General features: G+C 37.9%; 2 protein-coding genes across 4 annotated transcripts; both read left to right on the forward strand.

The window, feature by feature from the left end:
* Nucleotides 1-1,520: 1,520 nt before the first annotated feature.
* Nucleotides 1,521-10,197, forward strand: LOC110851095 (diuretic hormone class 2). The gene is made up of 7 exons (XM_022098731.2): nucleotides 1,521-1,819; nucleotides 5,091-5,179; nucleotides 6,126-6,232; nucleotides 6,515-6,607; nucleotides 8,521-8,543; nucleotides 8,823-8,870; nucleotides 9,184-10,197. The coding sequence occupies exons 3-7, from the start codon at nucleotides 6,126-6,128 to the stop codon at nucleotides 9,315-9,317; spliced, it is 405 nt and encodes a 134-aa protein (XP_021954423.1). The 5' UTR covers nucleotides 1,521-1,819; nucleotides 5,091-5,179; the 3' UTR covers nucleotides 9,318-10,197.
* Nucleotides 10,198-11,135: 938 nt separating this feature from the next.
* LOC110850688 (USP6 N-terminal-like protein) lies at nucleotides 11,136-16,612 on the forward strand. 3 transcript variants are annotated; one of them, XM_035853139.1, is made up of 6 exons: nucleotides 11,136-11,251; nucleotides 13,204-13,674; nucleotides 13,761-14,044; nucleotides 14,162-14,393; nucleotides 14,458-14,737; nucleotides 14,809-16,612. In XM_035853139.1, exons 3-6 carry the CDS (start codon nucleotides 13,887-13,889, stop codon nucleotides 16,323-16,325), a joined length of 2,187 nt encoding a protein of 728 aa, XP_035709032.1. In that variant the 5' UTR covers nucleotides 11,136-11,251; nucleotides 13,204-13,674; nucleotides 13,761-13,886; the 3' UTR covers nucleotides 16,326-16,612. The 3 variants fall into 3 exon arrangements, with proteins under 3 accessions (XP_035709032.1, XP_035709030.1, XP_035709031.1); XM_035853137.1 differs by lacking the exon at nucleotides 11,136-11,251 and adding an exon at nucleotides 12,198-12,585; XM_035853138.1 differs by lacking the exon at nucleotides 11,136-11,251 and adding an exon at nucleotides 12,742-12,961.
* Nucleotides 16,613-17,192: the final 580 nt, after the last annotated feature.

Below are 17,192 nucleotides of genomic sequence, written 5' to 3' on the forward strand. Positions count from 1 at the left end.
ATCACACGAATAATTCGAGACAACTTAGAAATTCGTAAATACGTTTAAATAGTTTAAATAGTGGTTGGTAAATACGTTTAAATAGTTTAAATAGTTCTTGTGAATTTCAAGTGGCGTGGTTTCTATTCTACCCCTTCACAATTTTCCTGTAAGATTTAACTTGATAGTTTGAATTGTGAATGTCATTTTTTCTTAGGAAAGCGTTTCCCATGTTGATCCAGTAAAGCAGCACATCTTGAATTAATTTCTTTCTGACCCGTCCACTCGCTTAGTGCGGTTGAGCTGGCAACATTATTCCCCTGACACACCCCGACTGATAGGGATGACAAAGAAAATGGAACGACGTCTCAGGCTTCAAGAGGCATTTGCTTAGTGGTTGTTCGTATCAGTCGTGCAGCAAACTTGAGGATTTTTAAGGATTTCATTTCGTTTTACTGACCTCAAATTCCAACGGCAAACTACTTTTTCTCCTTCAAGATTGCTCAAGAGTACTGATTGCAGGCTTGGGAGGGAAATTAATGGCTCGAAAGAGAAATTTAAGTTTCTAAATGTTTCTGAACAATGCATATAAAAAGATTCGAGTGCTATTACCCTACAATAAGTTTCTCGTTTGATGTTGTGCGTACTCTAAAAGGACAACTGTCATGCCGCATCTCGTGGCAGTGACATTTGTTTCACTCTTTTAAGTTGAACTAATTTGTCCCCCAAAAAATCAGGACGGCACCAACAAATAATCTGGCCCACATTACACAAATGGCTTCTCTAACTCCTGTGTAATGTGTGTACATACATATGTACATACATAGACAATGGTTATTATTGGGCATGATGCCCACCCCGCGACTAATGATGTAGGCTTTAAAAGTGATAACCACCACCAATGCCCCTTTGATGACGCAACCACTGGTGGGCATTCCTCGACAGACGTCACGTACTTGTATCGTTTTGAGTTGAAGTAAGCACTGAAGCATACAAACATATGCTTCCTTAGACTTTTTAAGTGCAGACATATGTACATAAGCAAGTGCAGTGCATGTAACCGGAAAGTTTAGACTTTTTAAAAATTTTGCATGAATTTCACCAGCAAAATATCTCTAAAGTCAATTAAATTTAGAATATGTATGTTTTAATTGCTCGTCCCACCCCACAAACAAGTCTTTCGTGCACATGACATGGAATTGTGTTACGGGTTGGAACGAAAATGAATCCACCTACGATTAAGGGGAACAAGGGGACGATAAAGATTTTTTCTACGTCTTGATCTTAAAGTGGGTGAAAGCAACGTTGGGTTAGACAATTATTTAGTATCTGGCAACCCACTTCTTCCATCCATGGGTACGTAGTTTACTTTCCTGTGGATGAGCTGGTTTGAATCTGGTTGATCTTTGTAGTCCTTTCTCGTCTCGTATGCACAGCGACTCGATGGGAGAAAACAAGAAGAACATTATGGAAGCCAGGTCCGTGCGCATCTCATTCAACAGATAGATAGGAGAAGAGGAGTCTCGAAGAAAGAGTATAAAAGTGCAGAGTTTCCACTGCGAGGAATAACAGTGAGACGGTTGCTTTCACCCCTTAAACCCAACTACTTCTGGACGACGACAACGCCGACGACGACCACGACGACTCATCATTATCTCCACTTCTCGAACCGCTCACTCTCTGAATAACTATTTATACTATTTCATTTAAGCGAAGCACTTTCTGTAGAATATTCTGGACTCCATTTTGCGACTGCAGTACAGGAAAATTATTTCTCAATTCTCTCATTTATCTGCTGTTGGGAAGGTTGAGACATCGTCATCAGTACTACCTCTTGAAGGTAAGAGACGAGTTTTATTTTGCTTTTTTTGATAGTTGAAAGCTTGAAATGAATCATTTTAGAAATACCAATATGTATTTGCATACCTTGTTGTTAAATCATGAAAATGCGACAAGAGGGACACATTCTATTCTTCCACATAGTCCAACCCAATCTAAGGACTGGTCTCATCTTTCATGTGAATTTTATGGGGTTATGAGACTGCAAAAATTCCCCCTGACTTTCACCAGCAGCATGACGTAGAGTCAGGGGAGCAGATTACAGTTGTTTCCTGCTGGCGCACTGGCGAGAATGGTTGTGGGACAATATCTCAAACATCCTTCTAATGGACCGCTTTAGAAATTGCATTGTACTGAGAACACACCACCACACTCACAAAGAGCCAATAAGTCAGCATGCTTTTACGTTGTACGAAACGGACAATGTCGCAATGTGGGAAAGGAGGGTCGGGTGGTTACACAACTTCCGGTCTCAGATTCGTCGCCTCTTAAATCGTGGTGCTGGTGTGAAGGGTTAATGTCTCCCTCTCTCTGCATGTGCACTTTGCTTGGTAGATTAGGTCAGGAGATGCTTTTTTCATCTCTTTCTTGCATCGAGGTGAACCTGATATCTTTCCTGTTCATGTAAGAACGAGGTCATTTCTCGTTATTGTTAGCACTTTCACGTAGCCCATTTTATGCAATACGTAAGGTTTACTGTGTACTTGTGTCTGATAATTAGATCAAAGGAATTGATCAGCCTGTTGTGTCGTAATAATAATGCGGTTAAAATTAATACCCGTGTTATGAAACTTTGATTGAAATTGTATCTGACAGACTCCCATTTGAGATTCTCATTTGCCCCCGTGCTTTCAAATCCTAGTTCATGTTTGCATAATTTGTTTGTAAATGAAACTAAATTGGTACATAAGTCAATGCATTACATAAAGTTCGTGCTAAGTAATTTTAAACCGTTATTTGTTTCGTTTATGGCATAATTGTATAATTGTGACTCGCTTAATAAGAGCGAAATTTAGACGTGTTGCATACGTAAATGGTCGCATTCATGTGTGTCATTGGCTCTCGTTTATATGGCGAATAACAACCTTTGTTCGATTCCTATTTGTCAAAAGCATTGATCACGAATGAAAGGAATATTCATAGTAATGAGGAAAGTCCTCCAAAACCTAATGATTCCTCCTCTGGTAGCACCAAAGTCGTTTAGAAAATTTGCAAATTCTTTCAAATGCAAGTATTCAAAAATTAATGGTTACATGAAAGCCAAGCATATGTATTCGTCCAATAATGGGCTTCCTCCTTTGCAAATCGAATCTTAATGATTATTACTTTGAACTCTGATGATGCAAAGTGCGAATTGAGAGCATGAATTCTATTGAATAAAAGATAAGCTGGGAGAATATCAGATTCTGAAAATGTCGCCTTTTATTTGCTAAGCCATATTAATTGACTCTCATACTGCACACTTCGTCAAATGTTTGTATGGAGAAATTTGAAGGAGACGTCGCAGTAGGGCACTTCCTTACTTGAGTTGTACATATGATGTTTATTTTATTTTATATTGAAAATGTGATTTTAAGCTCACATTAGCAATTAAATCTAATTAAAATGGCAAAAAGCTGTTTTTGAGTTTCCACCAACCTGCACTTGAACCACATTTTCGCCCTGGCCTACCATTTTCCATTTAAGTAATTAGTAATTAGGATTAGGAGAGAAGAAGGGCTGCATACTTACCTGAAATAACAAGTTTGGCTGTTTATCCAACTTATTTAAGTTTAATAAACACTTATGGGGAGGAAAAGTGTTTTTGTGTAAAAAGTGTTCTTGAAACGGAGAAGAAGGTCTCATTTTCTCATTTTCTCAAAATGCCCATCCTAGATAAATCTTTCCTCTTGAGAGTTGAGTACAATGCTGCTGAGCACTTTATTTGCCACTCATTTCTTCTCCAGAGGACATGAGAGCTTAATTAAGGAAAAGCTTCATTATGAGTTGAGACCATGGAATTAGATATGTGTAGACTGCATATAGATACGTGGTCGTGACAATGTGTCATGTCAGGCATAAGTTGTCTTGAGCCTACTTATCTCATCCGCACGGCTATACAACGTATATCTGTATAAATATGGTGTCAATTTTATTAATGTTGGTTGATTTTTATATGCCTTAACTGTGGCTCATCTCCTTCTCTTCGGCTATGTACTTGCATGTCTTGTACGAGTGGGTATGAAAAACTGACTGACATTTTTCAGATGAAAGTAGATATACGTGACTCACCAGAAATTGTTATGTTGCTAAGATTTTAGAAATGGACAACATTAACAATCGGATAATGCTGCCAGTGATCGACTTTTTCCATTTTATTTCATGTGCGCATATATGTACATGAGCACACAAGTAACTTTCTCTGACCAGCAGACATTGTCAAGGTTAATTGTCCAAGGGCAGACGCTGCATTACATGTATGTACATAAATATATCAGATTACGACCAAAGTCAGCTAATCCTAAGATTAACTTACTCTCTTTTAAGATGCACGTTTGCATGCACATCGTGATAGATTTCTCATCAACTTCTACGATGACAATTGAGATATTCGTGGGATTATTGATAATAACGATAAGTGAAAGTAATTACAGGAATCTATCGACTAGGATTACAGTACTTAGAAAAAATAGATCATGTGATTGCATCTAGTTCAGAATGTAATGTCATCATCGCGTGGAACCATGCCACATATTCTTCGCAATTCAAAGCACTTATCTTGCAGGAAATGTCTCAGGATTTGAGGCAATGTTGTTTTTCGCTCTTTGAGTATCCATTGCTTTTCCCAGCAGTACGAATTGGCTGCGGCCTTATACACGTCGTCCAAGTAGAGGACAGACAACCTTCTTTTTTTACCATCTACCAACGTTGACTCGTTCCAGTGTTCATTCTACTTACTTCTTGTTCCCCAGTTGCATCTAAGGTTTCCTTAGCTGCTTCTTGTGACAAAGGAAGAAAAGTTCTCTCGAGTAGTGTGGGTGTCAGTCCGACCAGAAATGTGGAGATGATCCTTTTATCTCATCAAAACCATAAGTGGAGTGGACAGCAGGAAGCGGGGAAAGTGCCAAAAACAAGTCGAAACAATATAAAACATCAAGAAAATTCTTGAGCAAATAATGCGACAAATTAGCACGCAACACTGATTCGTTCATATATAAATTGGCTAAGTGATAAAGCATCACTTGTGACAAGTGGTTTGTCTCACATTTCAAAAACTGATTTATAATTTCCAGGTGACGAAATCCTCCAGTGTCAAAACTGAAGTGTGGTCAAAAGCATCAGTGAACAGGAAGGAATTGGGTTAACCTATTCAGTCATCAATGTAAGTTTATTAGTCTAATTTACCCTTGTAGACCTTCCAGAATAAGCACGCTACACGAATAGATTAACAAATACATGCTCAACTGGATTAGTTTGCTTTCATTCTTATCAAACATGACTCTCTGAGGATTTGGCAAAACGGTTTGATTGTATAACAATGACGCAAAAGAATCAAAATTCCACATGAGTCGTCCTTTGCAAAATTTATGTTACTTGTTCCATTGAATGCACAAAAAGTAAAAAAAAAGCTGCTTCCTTTTAAAATTTAGATATAAATATATTTAGAAAACATGGTTGCAAAATATTCAGAAATCGCGATTCCGGAAATTCTGACTTTCCCAACAGCATTTCCCCTTAAATTTGAGACAGGAACCTGAAAACAACACCCACCACCAGCACCACTTTCAATCATCAAATATGCTTTGTTGAGCTTTCTCCTTCATGTTGGTCGGCGTGTGTGTAATGAATACATAAATATGTAAGCGATACGAGTGTGATACCTCCCAAGATAAATATGCAGAGATGACTTTGATGAGTGACATATCTGAAAAATGCGGAGGGTCATGTTCGTAAAAGTCATAGCTTCACACAACATCTCATCTCATTATCCATATTTTGGTGGATCTCTCAAGTCAGCAATAATATTTCGAATAAGGCACGAGTAATATATCCATTTCAAAACGGATATCTCCTCATGCCCACGACTCCTGCCAACAAGTCGTTCAAAATGAAGTAAACTGTATTCCAACCACGAAGCTGGCCTTGTCAAAAATATGCAAAACAGCAACTTTGGTCATATTTGAGCATATACCGTACAACTGCTGAAACGCATTTGTTGTTCAAAGTGCAAAATTATATATAAACTGCTTACTCCGTTATGCTTGGTGGACATGCAATTAAGAATGAGTCAGTCATGAAAGTAAGAGAGAAAGTTATTATTATTTCAGATGCATAAGACGTCAATGTGGATGATTGTGGGCTGCATTTCAGTAATGGCTTTCCTACGGGTAGCGTTTGCCTATCCAAACTACCAACCAGCACCCGAAGGGTTCAGGTACTTACGTATTTAATGAATGTTTTTAGCACACGTCGCAAGAATAAAATAAATATTTTCAACGGAACGCGTGTTTGACATACTTTTTTAAAAAATGATGAAATAATGTGTAGAGAAAAATGAAAAAATTGACCATCCAATTTCTGGAGATGTCATTTAGACCATAAATGTCTCAGCCTCACGGTTTTATTCGTTTAGATAACGATAACAAATGAAGATCGTAATGCACGATATAAAAAAGGGTAAAAATATAAATGGACGCTATTTGATACATTTTTGCAGGCCAATGGTGGAAGTGGAAGATCCAGAAGCAGTTCTTGAAATGCTGGCTCGACTTGGACAGAGCATTTTGAGAGCGAAGCATGACGGCTCAAAGTAATTGTCTTTTTGATTTCATTTCCCACGCCCCCTTATTTTCTGCTCTGATTTCATAATCATCAATTATGCAACTTGCCTTGATTGTTCCAAATTAAATCTTATCAACCCCTCATTCAGCAGACCTTTCAATGAAGCTTTCAATAAACTGGGAGCCTCAATACATAAACCACGCCACGAAACAAGCGACCAATGAGGAGAGATGCGTTGTGGTTGTTGGCAGTTTGGGGGAAAAAGCCACTTGAAGCAATTTTGTGGTCATTGAAACAGATTTGAGTTGGTTGCTCTTTCCGTTCGGCATTTACAATTCTATAAATATTAGATGAACTCGATTTTAAATTTTCTATCAACTACAAACCGCAGATGTGCACACACAGTCAGATTCTACTCATGTACATAAATCTTCAATTGGAACCTATCTACGTCACTTGTCCATCTCATCATCATCCTTGACGACTGACATTTGGAAAACATTGAGCAAATGTTTGTTGGTCTTTAATGTGATTTCCATGTTGAGTCTTATCGTATTATTCGTAATGATGGGGTCGCAAAAAGGGAGCTGACTTTAGTGTACTTTGAACGAATCGCTTTGACAGGAGATAGAATCACAGAAATTCTGGGAAACCATTGAGTGTGTGGGAACGTGGAAGATTTTGTAACTTGACATCATCACGGTCATTCTTCCACTATTTATGCTCAGCTCTGAAAGCTATTACATATTTAATCTCCAATTCGATAGGTAAAAGGCATATGCACATCCATTAAAGTAACTGATGCGTAGTTTCACATATATATGTATCTACAGGGTTGTTATGCATTTTAGTATTTGATCAGATCTAAAATTGGAAGCACTACCAAAGTGTTTTTCTCCTTGGAACTTATAAGATTTCAATTTAAGGTTGGAGGATACATAGATTCAAACGTTGAGTTATGTAGCAGAAAAATGGGAGAAATATCAAGTATCCGAGTGACACTTGAGAAACAATTCTGAGAATGCATTTTGTGTCCTCTTTCTCTCGAGAAGTAAAATGAATTCAAAATGTGACATGAAAACTGAAACTAAATTCGAAAAGCTGTAACGTTTTGTGCATATTCGAGTATACTTACGACGTAGGTACTTGGGACTTGATACCTTGTAGGAGAATAAGCTGAAAACCTCTTCCACCCACTCGAAGTGGGTACATGCATGCAAAAACCACTAAATTAGTAATTAAAACGCTACGTGTATAGAATTGGGCTAATTGAACAAATTAAATTTACACAAGATCTGCATGAACTTTATTAAATCAAATTCATTAACAAAGAGTACTCATTATGAGATATTTTATGCTGTGAGCACACAAAATTTAATATCATAATGAATAAGAAAACCATGAAATCTCCCCAACTTTCTCCGCCTCCGTCTCAACTAATGAATATAATTTCCCTACTCAAGTTCCTAAGTGCGCATTTTAATTGCAAAGTTGACCAAGCATTTTGAAACAATTTTGCACGAATCTGCCCAGGCATTAATAGGAAGGAACTGTTTTTCTTCGCACAATTAACTGATGCCAAATAGTGTGTGTAGCCTCTAAGAAAGGCTCATTTTTGAGGACTTGAGCACGATTTCCTTGTTGAGAGTGAGAAAAAGAAAATATCCAGAGATACGATTCCAGTACTTGACTACTTCTCGGATTGGTGTTGGGTTACTAAACGAAGCTCTCTGTTGTTGTACATCCGTGGGCGGTGTATCACACGTAATAAATAGATTTCGGTATAAATGGTTAAAAAACCATACATTTTATAGTAGAAGTGAACTTGTATGCTTGTCGTTTATTTGGTTCATGTCCCTGAATTTTGTAAACTATATTGATGACCCAATTATCACAAGAATAAACAATTTGTTCACAATTCACTCTTACTTTTTCGTACAGTGCCAAACGTGGGCTGGATCTTGGTAAGTAAAAATAAACTGTTTATTAACAAACAAAAAATAGATACTAGTTGAACAAGTCGGCTTTCTCGAACTATTTCAACTCTTCCCTCCAAAAACCTCCCACCAAGATAACCCCTTCTTATCAGTAGTTCGTAGTATTTATCACACTTCCGAACCTCTCTCCAACCAAAGGAGGAGAAGACCCGAGGAAAAACTCTGGCACAAAACAGCATGACTGTCAATCACATAACAAACCGACTCACCGGGACCATTGACCTCTACCAGTTTTTAATTTTTCAGGACTTGGTCGTGGATTTTCTGGAAGCCAGGCTGCTAAGCACATCATGGGTAACTACACAATTTTAATAATGCCGAATAAACTGAATGATCACATAGTTATGACTGGATTATACTTTGCCATCTTAACAATCAGTTGCAAAGATGAAAAAGAAGTTTTTCGAAAAACTCAAAGCAAACTCGCCAATCGTTAAAACTTTATTGTGATGACGCAGATCAATCGCGACTTTCACTTTTCATTCAACTAGTCGAACAAAACTGCGCAGTTTATACTCTGGTCATAACGAAGGCAACATGCCTGACTTGTTCAGGGTAATGACCAATTACTCGTAAATAGGAATGACTAAAATATAAAAAATTTCAGGCTTGGCTGCCGCAAACTTTGCATCTGGTCCAGGCAAGAGGAAGCGGATGGAGGGAGCCTTAGATTACCCAGTGAGCTCTTCAGGCCTCGACGTCCCCCCACTTTCTGGATCAGAGTGGTACAACAAGAGTTAATTTTCCTTCATGTCCATGCACAAAGCATTATTCTGGACCTGCTAAATCATTTATATGGTTGGAGGAGAAGACAGAAAAAGAAGAAAAATATGAAAACTCTGTTGATACAGACATCCAAAATCTTACCAAGTCAACAATTTCACCGCATTTAGTAGTACGAGATGTTAATACTATTGTTATTATTATTATTATTAGATTAGTGGATATAGTAATCATCAATTAATGTATGTATTAGTCCTATCAAAATTATTAATACACTAAATACTACATGTAACAGTAGACTTTCACCGTAATATGAAATCGCTGAGAGTGAGTTCAGTATTCCTGCAATATAAATACATACACCAGCCAACCATAACTAACCAACCAACCAATAAATTGCAAATAAAATGCTTGTAAAAAGGTCTCGTGGAAATATATAAGCACAGTTCTTCTACATCTATGTACCTTCCTTACTAGGGCTACAGTTGAGATTGGAATATCATGAATGTGTAATGCACACATGTTATGTAATAATTTAATATATTGCCATCTAATAAACTGTTGTAGTCCTGTTAGTTGCACATTTAAACTTTCAAATATGTCCATAGATCTAGTATTTTAAATGTCCACAGATATAATCCACGTCAATCAGCTATCAACTAATTACTACTATAACTGACTAACTATGTATTTGATTATTTTATTGGAATCTGAAAATGAAAAGTTGTATTATGCATGCAAACATACATACTTATTCTATATAATCATCACTCTAACAAATTGATACAGGTAAATTACAGGAGGATTTCCAGCGTAGAACTTGAATTTCTTTATATATCTATGAACAGATTGATAATTCTTCTCAATAAAATTCACCCACTGTAGCGTTACGTAGTTACTAGTTGTGCATTCAAATTCATGCATTTCCTTTTTATTAACAGCAATGACACGATGTTCCTCTCATATATTTCCTACAAGAAAATTATGCCCGAACATATTACAGTCAAGGACGAAAAATCTTTCCTTGAACAAACATGAGGACTATTTTCGCGAATCATTAAACTTACATTACATACAAATCAGTAAATTCTTTATGTACATGTATGTATGACAGGTCCACTGCTTTTACTGCATGGCACGTTTGGAGATATGCCCGAAAATTTGGCCAATCCTAATGAAAACTTAAAATTATCATACAAATTTAGTACTTGCTTTGCATACCCCAAATGAAGTTATCATCTGTGTAAAGTCAATTTTTTAAGCTTATGAAATTTCCCCAAATTTAAGAAAATCTCGAAAACTTTGACCTTTAATTTATCTGAAGCAGATTGGAGTAGTTAGATTTTTGTGTAATCTAGATACTATTCTGAATATTTTGAGCTATCAACCTACCCAGAGAACCAGGAGAAAGTTTCCAACAGAATTTGCCAAATTTTTCGCAATATCTCCCAATGTGCACTGCCGGATTCCAAAAATATGTCAAAGGCCAGATCTGATCGTGCTTACTAATGTGTAGTTCGTTTACACTTGGTTGAGCTGGGCTCAACACCTCTGATTGTACTTCTGTACTTACACGAGGCTGTGTATAGTTATGCTGAACAGAAATCCTGCATGTGCAGCGCAGGCAGCGTCTTTCTTCTTCCTCTAATCTAAATTATATCCAAAGATGTGCTCATGTACTTATTTTGAAGACGGGCAACAGGTATGTACATGGATGCGAAAATGTGTTAGATTGCTCTACAAGCCATGCACGTCGGTATGATGGAAGGTATGGATATAAAGGAGACATTTGGTGGTAGTGGTTTCCCCCCGGAACGAGAGGAGAGAACATTAACGGGATCTCTGTATTGAGTATTGATTATATTTTACACGCATGTAAATCCCTCGGTGAAAGCCAATTTTGGATAAGTCAGTTTTGGATCGTTTCACAGCCAGGAACAACGCACAGAAAGGTGAGTCCAAAATTCATCCCCCAAGACCCTTACTTTCCTAGTCTCAAATGCACCCCTTACCACGGTAATCAATCAGGTCTTCTCATAGCACAGCCAAAGATAGCACTACATAATATATTCATCGCATTTTTAAAAGCAGGCTGATGAATCAATGTAAAGAGAATTTGAATTTCTAGCCAGTTCAGCTTTTTAACGCCCCCACACTATACTTACTTTAGGCAATAACTATCACATATAAAAATAACACTTAAATTCTCTCTCACCCAAATTTTCCATACAAAGTTTAAAGGTGAAAGTATTTAGAAAACTTTCCCCAACATGAAACCCACCCCACCACCACCACGTCAAACCCTCATGCAACCCCCACGTCTTTAATGTGCATATGCACCTACTTAACTGTGCACAAACATATGCACATCATTCTTATCAAAACCATACCACTTCATCCACCCCCTGTCGATCTCTGCCTCCCTTCCCAGCGGGACAACACACTTCTCTGAGTGGGTGGGTGGGTAGGTGGGCGAAGGTCTCTTCAGGAGAAAGTTGCAGGCAAGTAACGAGAGGCATGCTCATAGAATTGGCTGGTGGCCGTGGTGAAAGTAGCAGCAGTAAGCAGATCCTCTCTCCTACCATCCATCACGCACACGCTTTTACAGCCTTTTTGAACTAACTTAACTGGGGAGAGAGAAAGCCCAAGGAGAGATTGTGCCGTGCTCTTCCATCCGATGAGTACTCAAGGCCTCCTCAACTAACATTCCATCCACTACTCTCGCCTAGAAATGGGTTATGTGTCCCACTGCGTTACTTTGATAGGTATGCAGAACAACCCATGCACATTTATGATGGAGAAAGTCGTGTAGGAAAAGCAATCCAACAAAACTCAGTGGTGGTGGTGGTGATGATGCTGCGGGGTTTCAGTCTACTTTTTTGTCCTACTCTTCTCTGGAGCGAAATTCGTACATGTTTCTTTTCCAATTAGTTAACTGCTCTTCTTCTTCTCCACTCGCTGTAGGATTAACTAAACTATATTTACTATAAACTAACTAACCAACTAGTTGGGTTGGGGTGATAGACGACAGGAGAGGTTAAATAGCTCGAGTCTTGTGTTTATCAACACCACCACGTAAAAAAAATTGTGCCGTGGGTGGCTTTTCAGTTAGGAGGAGGATTGAAGTTGTAATCGTTGAATGAAGGAATTGTGGGAATTCAACAATCAATCTCTCGTGTAACGTGACAGATAAATAATTCAACAACAATCCACCCGTTGCAGTAGATAGAAGTGGTTGTAAACTAACGGCTTAGGATTGAACAGTGGCTCAAGGCAACCTCAACAGGTAAAGTTGACAATCTGCTCTCTGTGTTTAAAATACAATGATATAAATTCTTGGTGCACTACTCTTTGAGTCGTTATCATCATTATTATCATTCATTACATTACTGTGATAGGGTTAAAGAGGTAGAAAAGGTTCAAGTAGAAGAGTTGGCCAAAAGAGAGGAGACGACGAGACTAGAATGTTTAATTAGCTGCGAAATTATTTTCAATTTATTCGCTTTGCTCTTCTATTCTCTACTCGTCGTTGTCTCGCTTTTTACCATAAATTATTAAGGGATCGTTCAGGTAGACAAGGAAACAAGTGTTTCGGTGGATTGGTTATTGGGTTTATCAGTCGCGTACGTTCATATTTTTCAAGTAGTATACAATAGAAGAAGGTAAGCAGCACGAGAATTCTTGTATTTTTATTTTAGGAAGTTACATTTATTTAGTAAACTGATGGCAAAAGGTGATTGAGTTTATGTAGTAATTAGTATAAAGGTGAAATGACAACAATGCATAATAAGATTCGAGAGGAGAATCAAGACCGGTTATTTATTTAGTTCCTTCGTCGGTATTGTACTGTACGGTTTGCCACTGTTAATTGTTTTTTTTAAATATGTTTTTTTTTACTTTTCAGTATAAGAAAGAATCGTTAAAGATGAAGATAACAGAGAAGGAGAACAGTGGTTGTAATAATCAGCAATCATCATGATTCGTGTAAAATTCAATCCAGATGCTCCACTACTGTTCTTCACATTAGAAACTTGGACTCATCATCATCGCGTCTGGGAAAGTAGTCCTTGAATTTGGCATTTTTTGAGACTGTGCAACTAGGAAAATTGACTGATTTTATCTTATTCACTTATTTACACCGTCGTCCTCCTCAAATATATTTTCTATTGGATCGCTACAATTTTTAATTGGATGAACAAACCGTCTTTGTAAACTCAGGCCTGATATTTTACTTTCCGAATTTCTGCAATTAATCAAAAATCATCATCGTCTCTGGAAAATGGACTACAGGAATAAGTATAATTGTGGATGTCAAACGCACAACAACGACGACCGGCTGGTCTATATTAATTCAGTCAAAATTTAATGATCAGAGGTATTGCAGGATATTCTTATCACAATTAAGTACAATCTTGAAGTTTAAATATATATCTAAATACCTAAATTTATATTTACATGTAGAGGAAAAAATACTTGTACGTAGTTGCTACTACTTTTACTGCGTCCTGTACCGAAACACTGCACACATAGACTGATTGACACTCAATTGCAATATTTCTGTTAAACGCACCACTAGGATATATAATTATGGGCGATGTTGATGACTGGGTTGACAAAGCTGAGGAAGAAAGGTTGGGAATAATCGGTAAATACGACAAAGGCCGAGAAGAAGGAGCAGAGATAGAACCATGGGACGACCCTGCGTTTGAAATTTATCATGTAACCGACCACTATGGATTCATTCAGTAAGAATAATAATACACAACCTAATTCCTATTAAAATATTTGTACAAGATGAAGATATTATTAACTCTATAGAATACACACAACATGACTTATTGATGTTATTATATTGCTTTTAGTGACCAACGTTTCCCTCTTAAATTCAACCCTGAAGAAAACAAGTTTAGATTCGTTGAAGCAGAGAGAGCAGACAAGTGGGTGAAGATGCATGCGAGCTGGGATAAGTACAAAAGCAGTGACAAGTTGAGAAACAGAACGTTTAAAGGAATTCCGAATAAAGTTCGTGGCTTCTTCTGGGGATTATTTCTAGACTTGCCAACAATTAAGGAACAGCAGAAAGGAAAATATGAGGTAGTTAATGAATTGAGATCTAATTGCGAGTTCATTTGGGATTAATTTTTTGGTTGGTCCGTAGGAAATGTACCAGCTAGCAAGACAACATTCCTTAGATGTGCGTCAAATCGACCTGGATGTCAATCGAACTTATAGAGATAACATAATGTTCCGAGAGAGATATGGAGTCAAACAGCGTTCTTTGTTCAACATCCTTTGTGCATATTCAATATACAATTCCGAAGTCGGGTACTGCCAAGGAATGTCGCAGGTAGCCGCACTGCTCCTGATGTACATGGACGAAGAAGATGCATTTTGGGGGCTCTCTCAGCTTATGACACATCACAAATATGGAATGCACGGTAAGCCAAAACAAAAGCGACAAATTTCAGCTAAATTAATATCTTTCATTGGTTTTGTTTTTGTTAAATAGGATTTTTCATTGCGGGTTTTCCGAAGTTAGTGCGTTTTCAAAAACACCATGATAAAGTGTTAAAATCAATGATACCCAAGTTGAAGAAACACTTTGACAAGCACGGAGTCGATGTAGGCTTATACACATTGAAATGGTTTTTCCAGTGCTTTTTGGACAGAGTTCCTTTCGAACTTGGCCTCCGCTTGTGGGACATATTTTTAATGGATGGTGATAGAGTCTTAACGTGTGGAGCGTATTCAATACTCAAAATGCACCACAAACAATTGCTGGCAAAAAAGAATATGGACGACCTGCTCGACTATTTGCAATCGTCAATTCCGAACGACCTAACTATCAGCAACGACAAAGCAATTGAAATCTATCAACGCTGCTTAGAGGATTTGCAAAGAAAGAAACTTGACGTTGCAGGAGACGTGGGCGAGGATGAATTACCAAAAAAGCCGTTTGGATTGATTGAGAACATTGTCAAGCCCATCCCAGTCAGAAAAGAGCAGCGAATTTCTATGCGATTGAATCGAACCCCACCCATGGCACAGAAGGAGCTTACTGACAACAGTGAATGCGAAAGTCGCGAAGAAGAGGATGAGGATGCATCGTCAGAGAAAGCTTCTGCATCTCGAGTGACGGTCACATCCGCTGCTTCTTCTTCAATGGCAAACTCTCCTAGAAATATTAGTCGTCCACTCTCTAGTATTTCCAACTTCTCCTATGCTTCTGCTATTGAAGATTACAACTCTTCAAACAAGTCAACCCCATTGAAGATGAATGGAGTATCATCGTCATCTAATAAATCCAAAAGCAGCACTGTCCACAACTCGGATTACAAGGTGACATCCGTCGGATACGGCTGGTATGAGTCTAAACCGGAGCGAGAGGAGGAAGAAGACGAAGAGGGATCAATGGAAAATGGGTCTGTGGAAACAGTCGAGTCAGTAGAGTTGATGGACACCCAGATAATTAGCGTGCATCAAGGTCCTCAAGGAGACTACTCTACCGGATACTCTGAAGATTATAAAGTTTCTTTTAAGACTGGGAAGGGCGTACGGATAAATAATGAAAGGAGTGGTCGGACGCCTCCGCCCCCTCCAGCACGATCTCTAGACCCCAAACCACACCCACCACTTTCAAGCATAATTCATTCGACCACCATTCCAGTGGTGGAAAGTAGTAGTAGTATGGGCAGCAGTAGTCACAACGGTGATAAAAGTATTATTAATAGACGGGAAACAGCGGTCGTGTCGTCGGCTAGGCTTTCATCATCATCATCATCTAGGTCAGCCGTCAAGGAGCACTCAAAAATTTCCCCCATATCAGACGCACCCTCGTGGTCGTCATCTTCAATAAGCATTCCAAGTGGTGGAGAAGCTGTTAGAATACATGTGCCATATAGCAACTCCAATGACATTTCAACTATCCCTGTTTCAACAACTCCTGTTCCTGTCACCCCAAGAAGCAACTTTGATACTCTAAAAAACGACCCTAACCGTATCAAAATAGACATATCTTCGAAATAAATAGATCTATATACTCCGAAACATACATACATAATAACAATATGTAGACCGTACAATAACCAATATGTAAATCTATCATGCTAAATACATTTTACCTCAAACCTGAAGTCTATGACCTAAATTCCTATTTCATATTCCAAATGGCATCCTGCTATTACCTAAAATACTTACTTAAATTTAATCCAACCAATGCTTATGCTTAATTAAAAACATTCGACATATCGTGATTGAAACTTACATAAGGGCCTCGTCCGTTTTATGTTAATTTCTATAAGACTAGGAGCTATCTCAATTTTATGTAAATTTCCCAAGGAACCATATCTTTTTATGTGAACTCCTCAAGGAGACACTTCAACTTTTAACGCAATAAGTTATACTCAGGGTCCTTTGACTGTTTCCTTGGAGGATTTCTAGACAGGGTCATGTCAGTTCAAAAATTCTCCAAATTTTTTTTTGCAGATTTTAAAGTTTGGGAATATGCGCTATTTTTGCTGGGAGAGTTTGGTTGTCAAGAAAAATAAAATATTTTATAAACCGTCGTAAAATGACAACGATTTAATTTAATTGCAAATTAAAATAGTTATAAAATAATTGAACTAGAATCGGTATCAAAAATGGTACCTATCAATTTTTCACATGCACTTATGACGTTTTATAGAATATTTTATTTTTCTTGACAACCAAGCTCTCCCAGCAAAAATTGCCGTATTCTCAAACTTTAAAATCTGCAAAAAAAATTTTGGAGAATTTTTGAACTGACATGACCCTGTCTAGAAATCCTCCAAGGAAACAGTCAAAGGACCCTGGTTATACTGATATAGAGAATTGGACCGAATAAAATTGTCTGTATCGGCGTAATTATAATCT

This window comes from Folsomia candida, unplaced genomic scaffold (assembly GCF_002217175.1).
Source record: "Folsomia candida strain VU population unplaced genomic scaffold, ASM221717v1 Fcan01_Sc006, whole genome shotgun sequence".
Classification (NCBI taxonomy): Eukaryota; Metazoa; Arthropoda; class Collembola; order Entomobryomorpha; family Isotomidae; genus Folsomia; species Folsomia candida.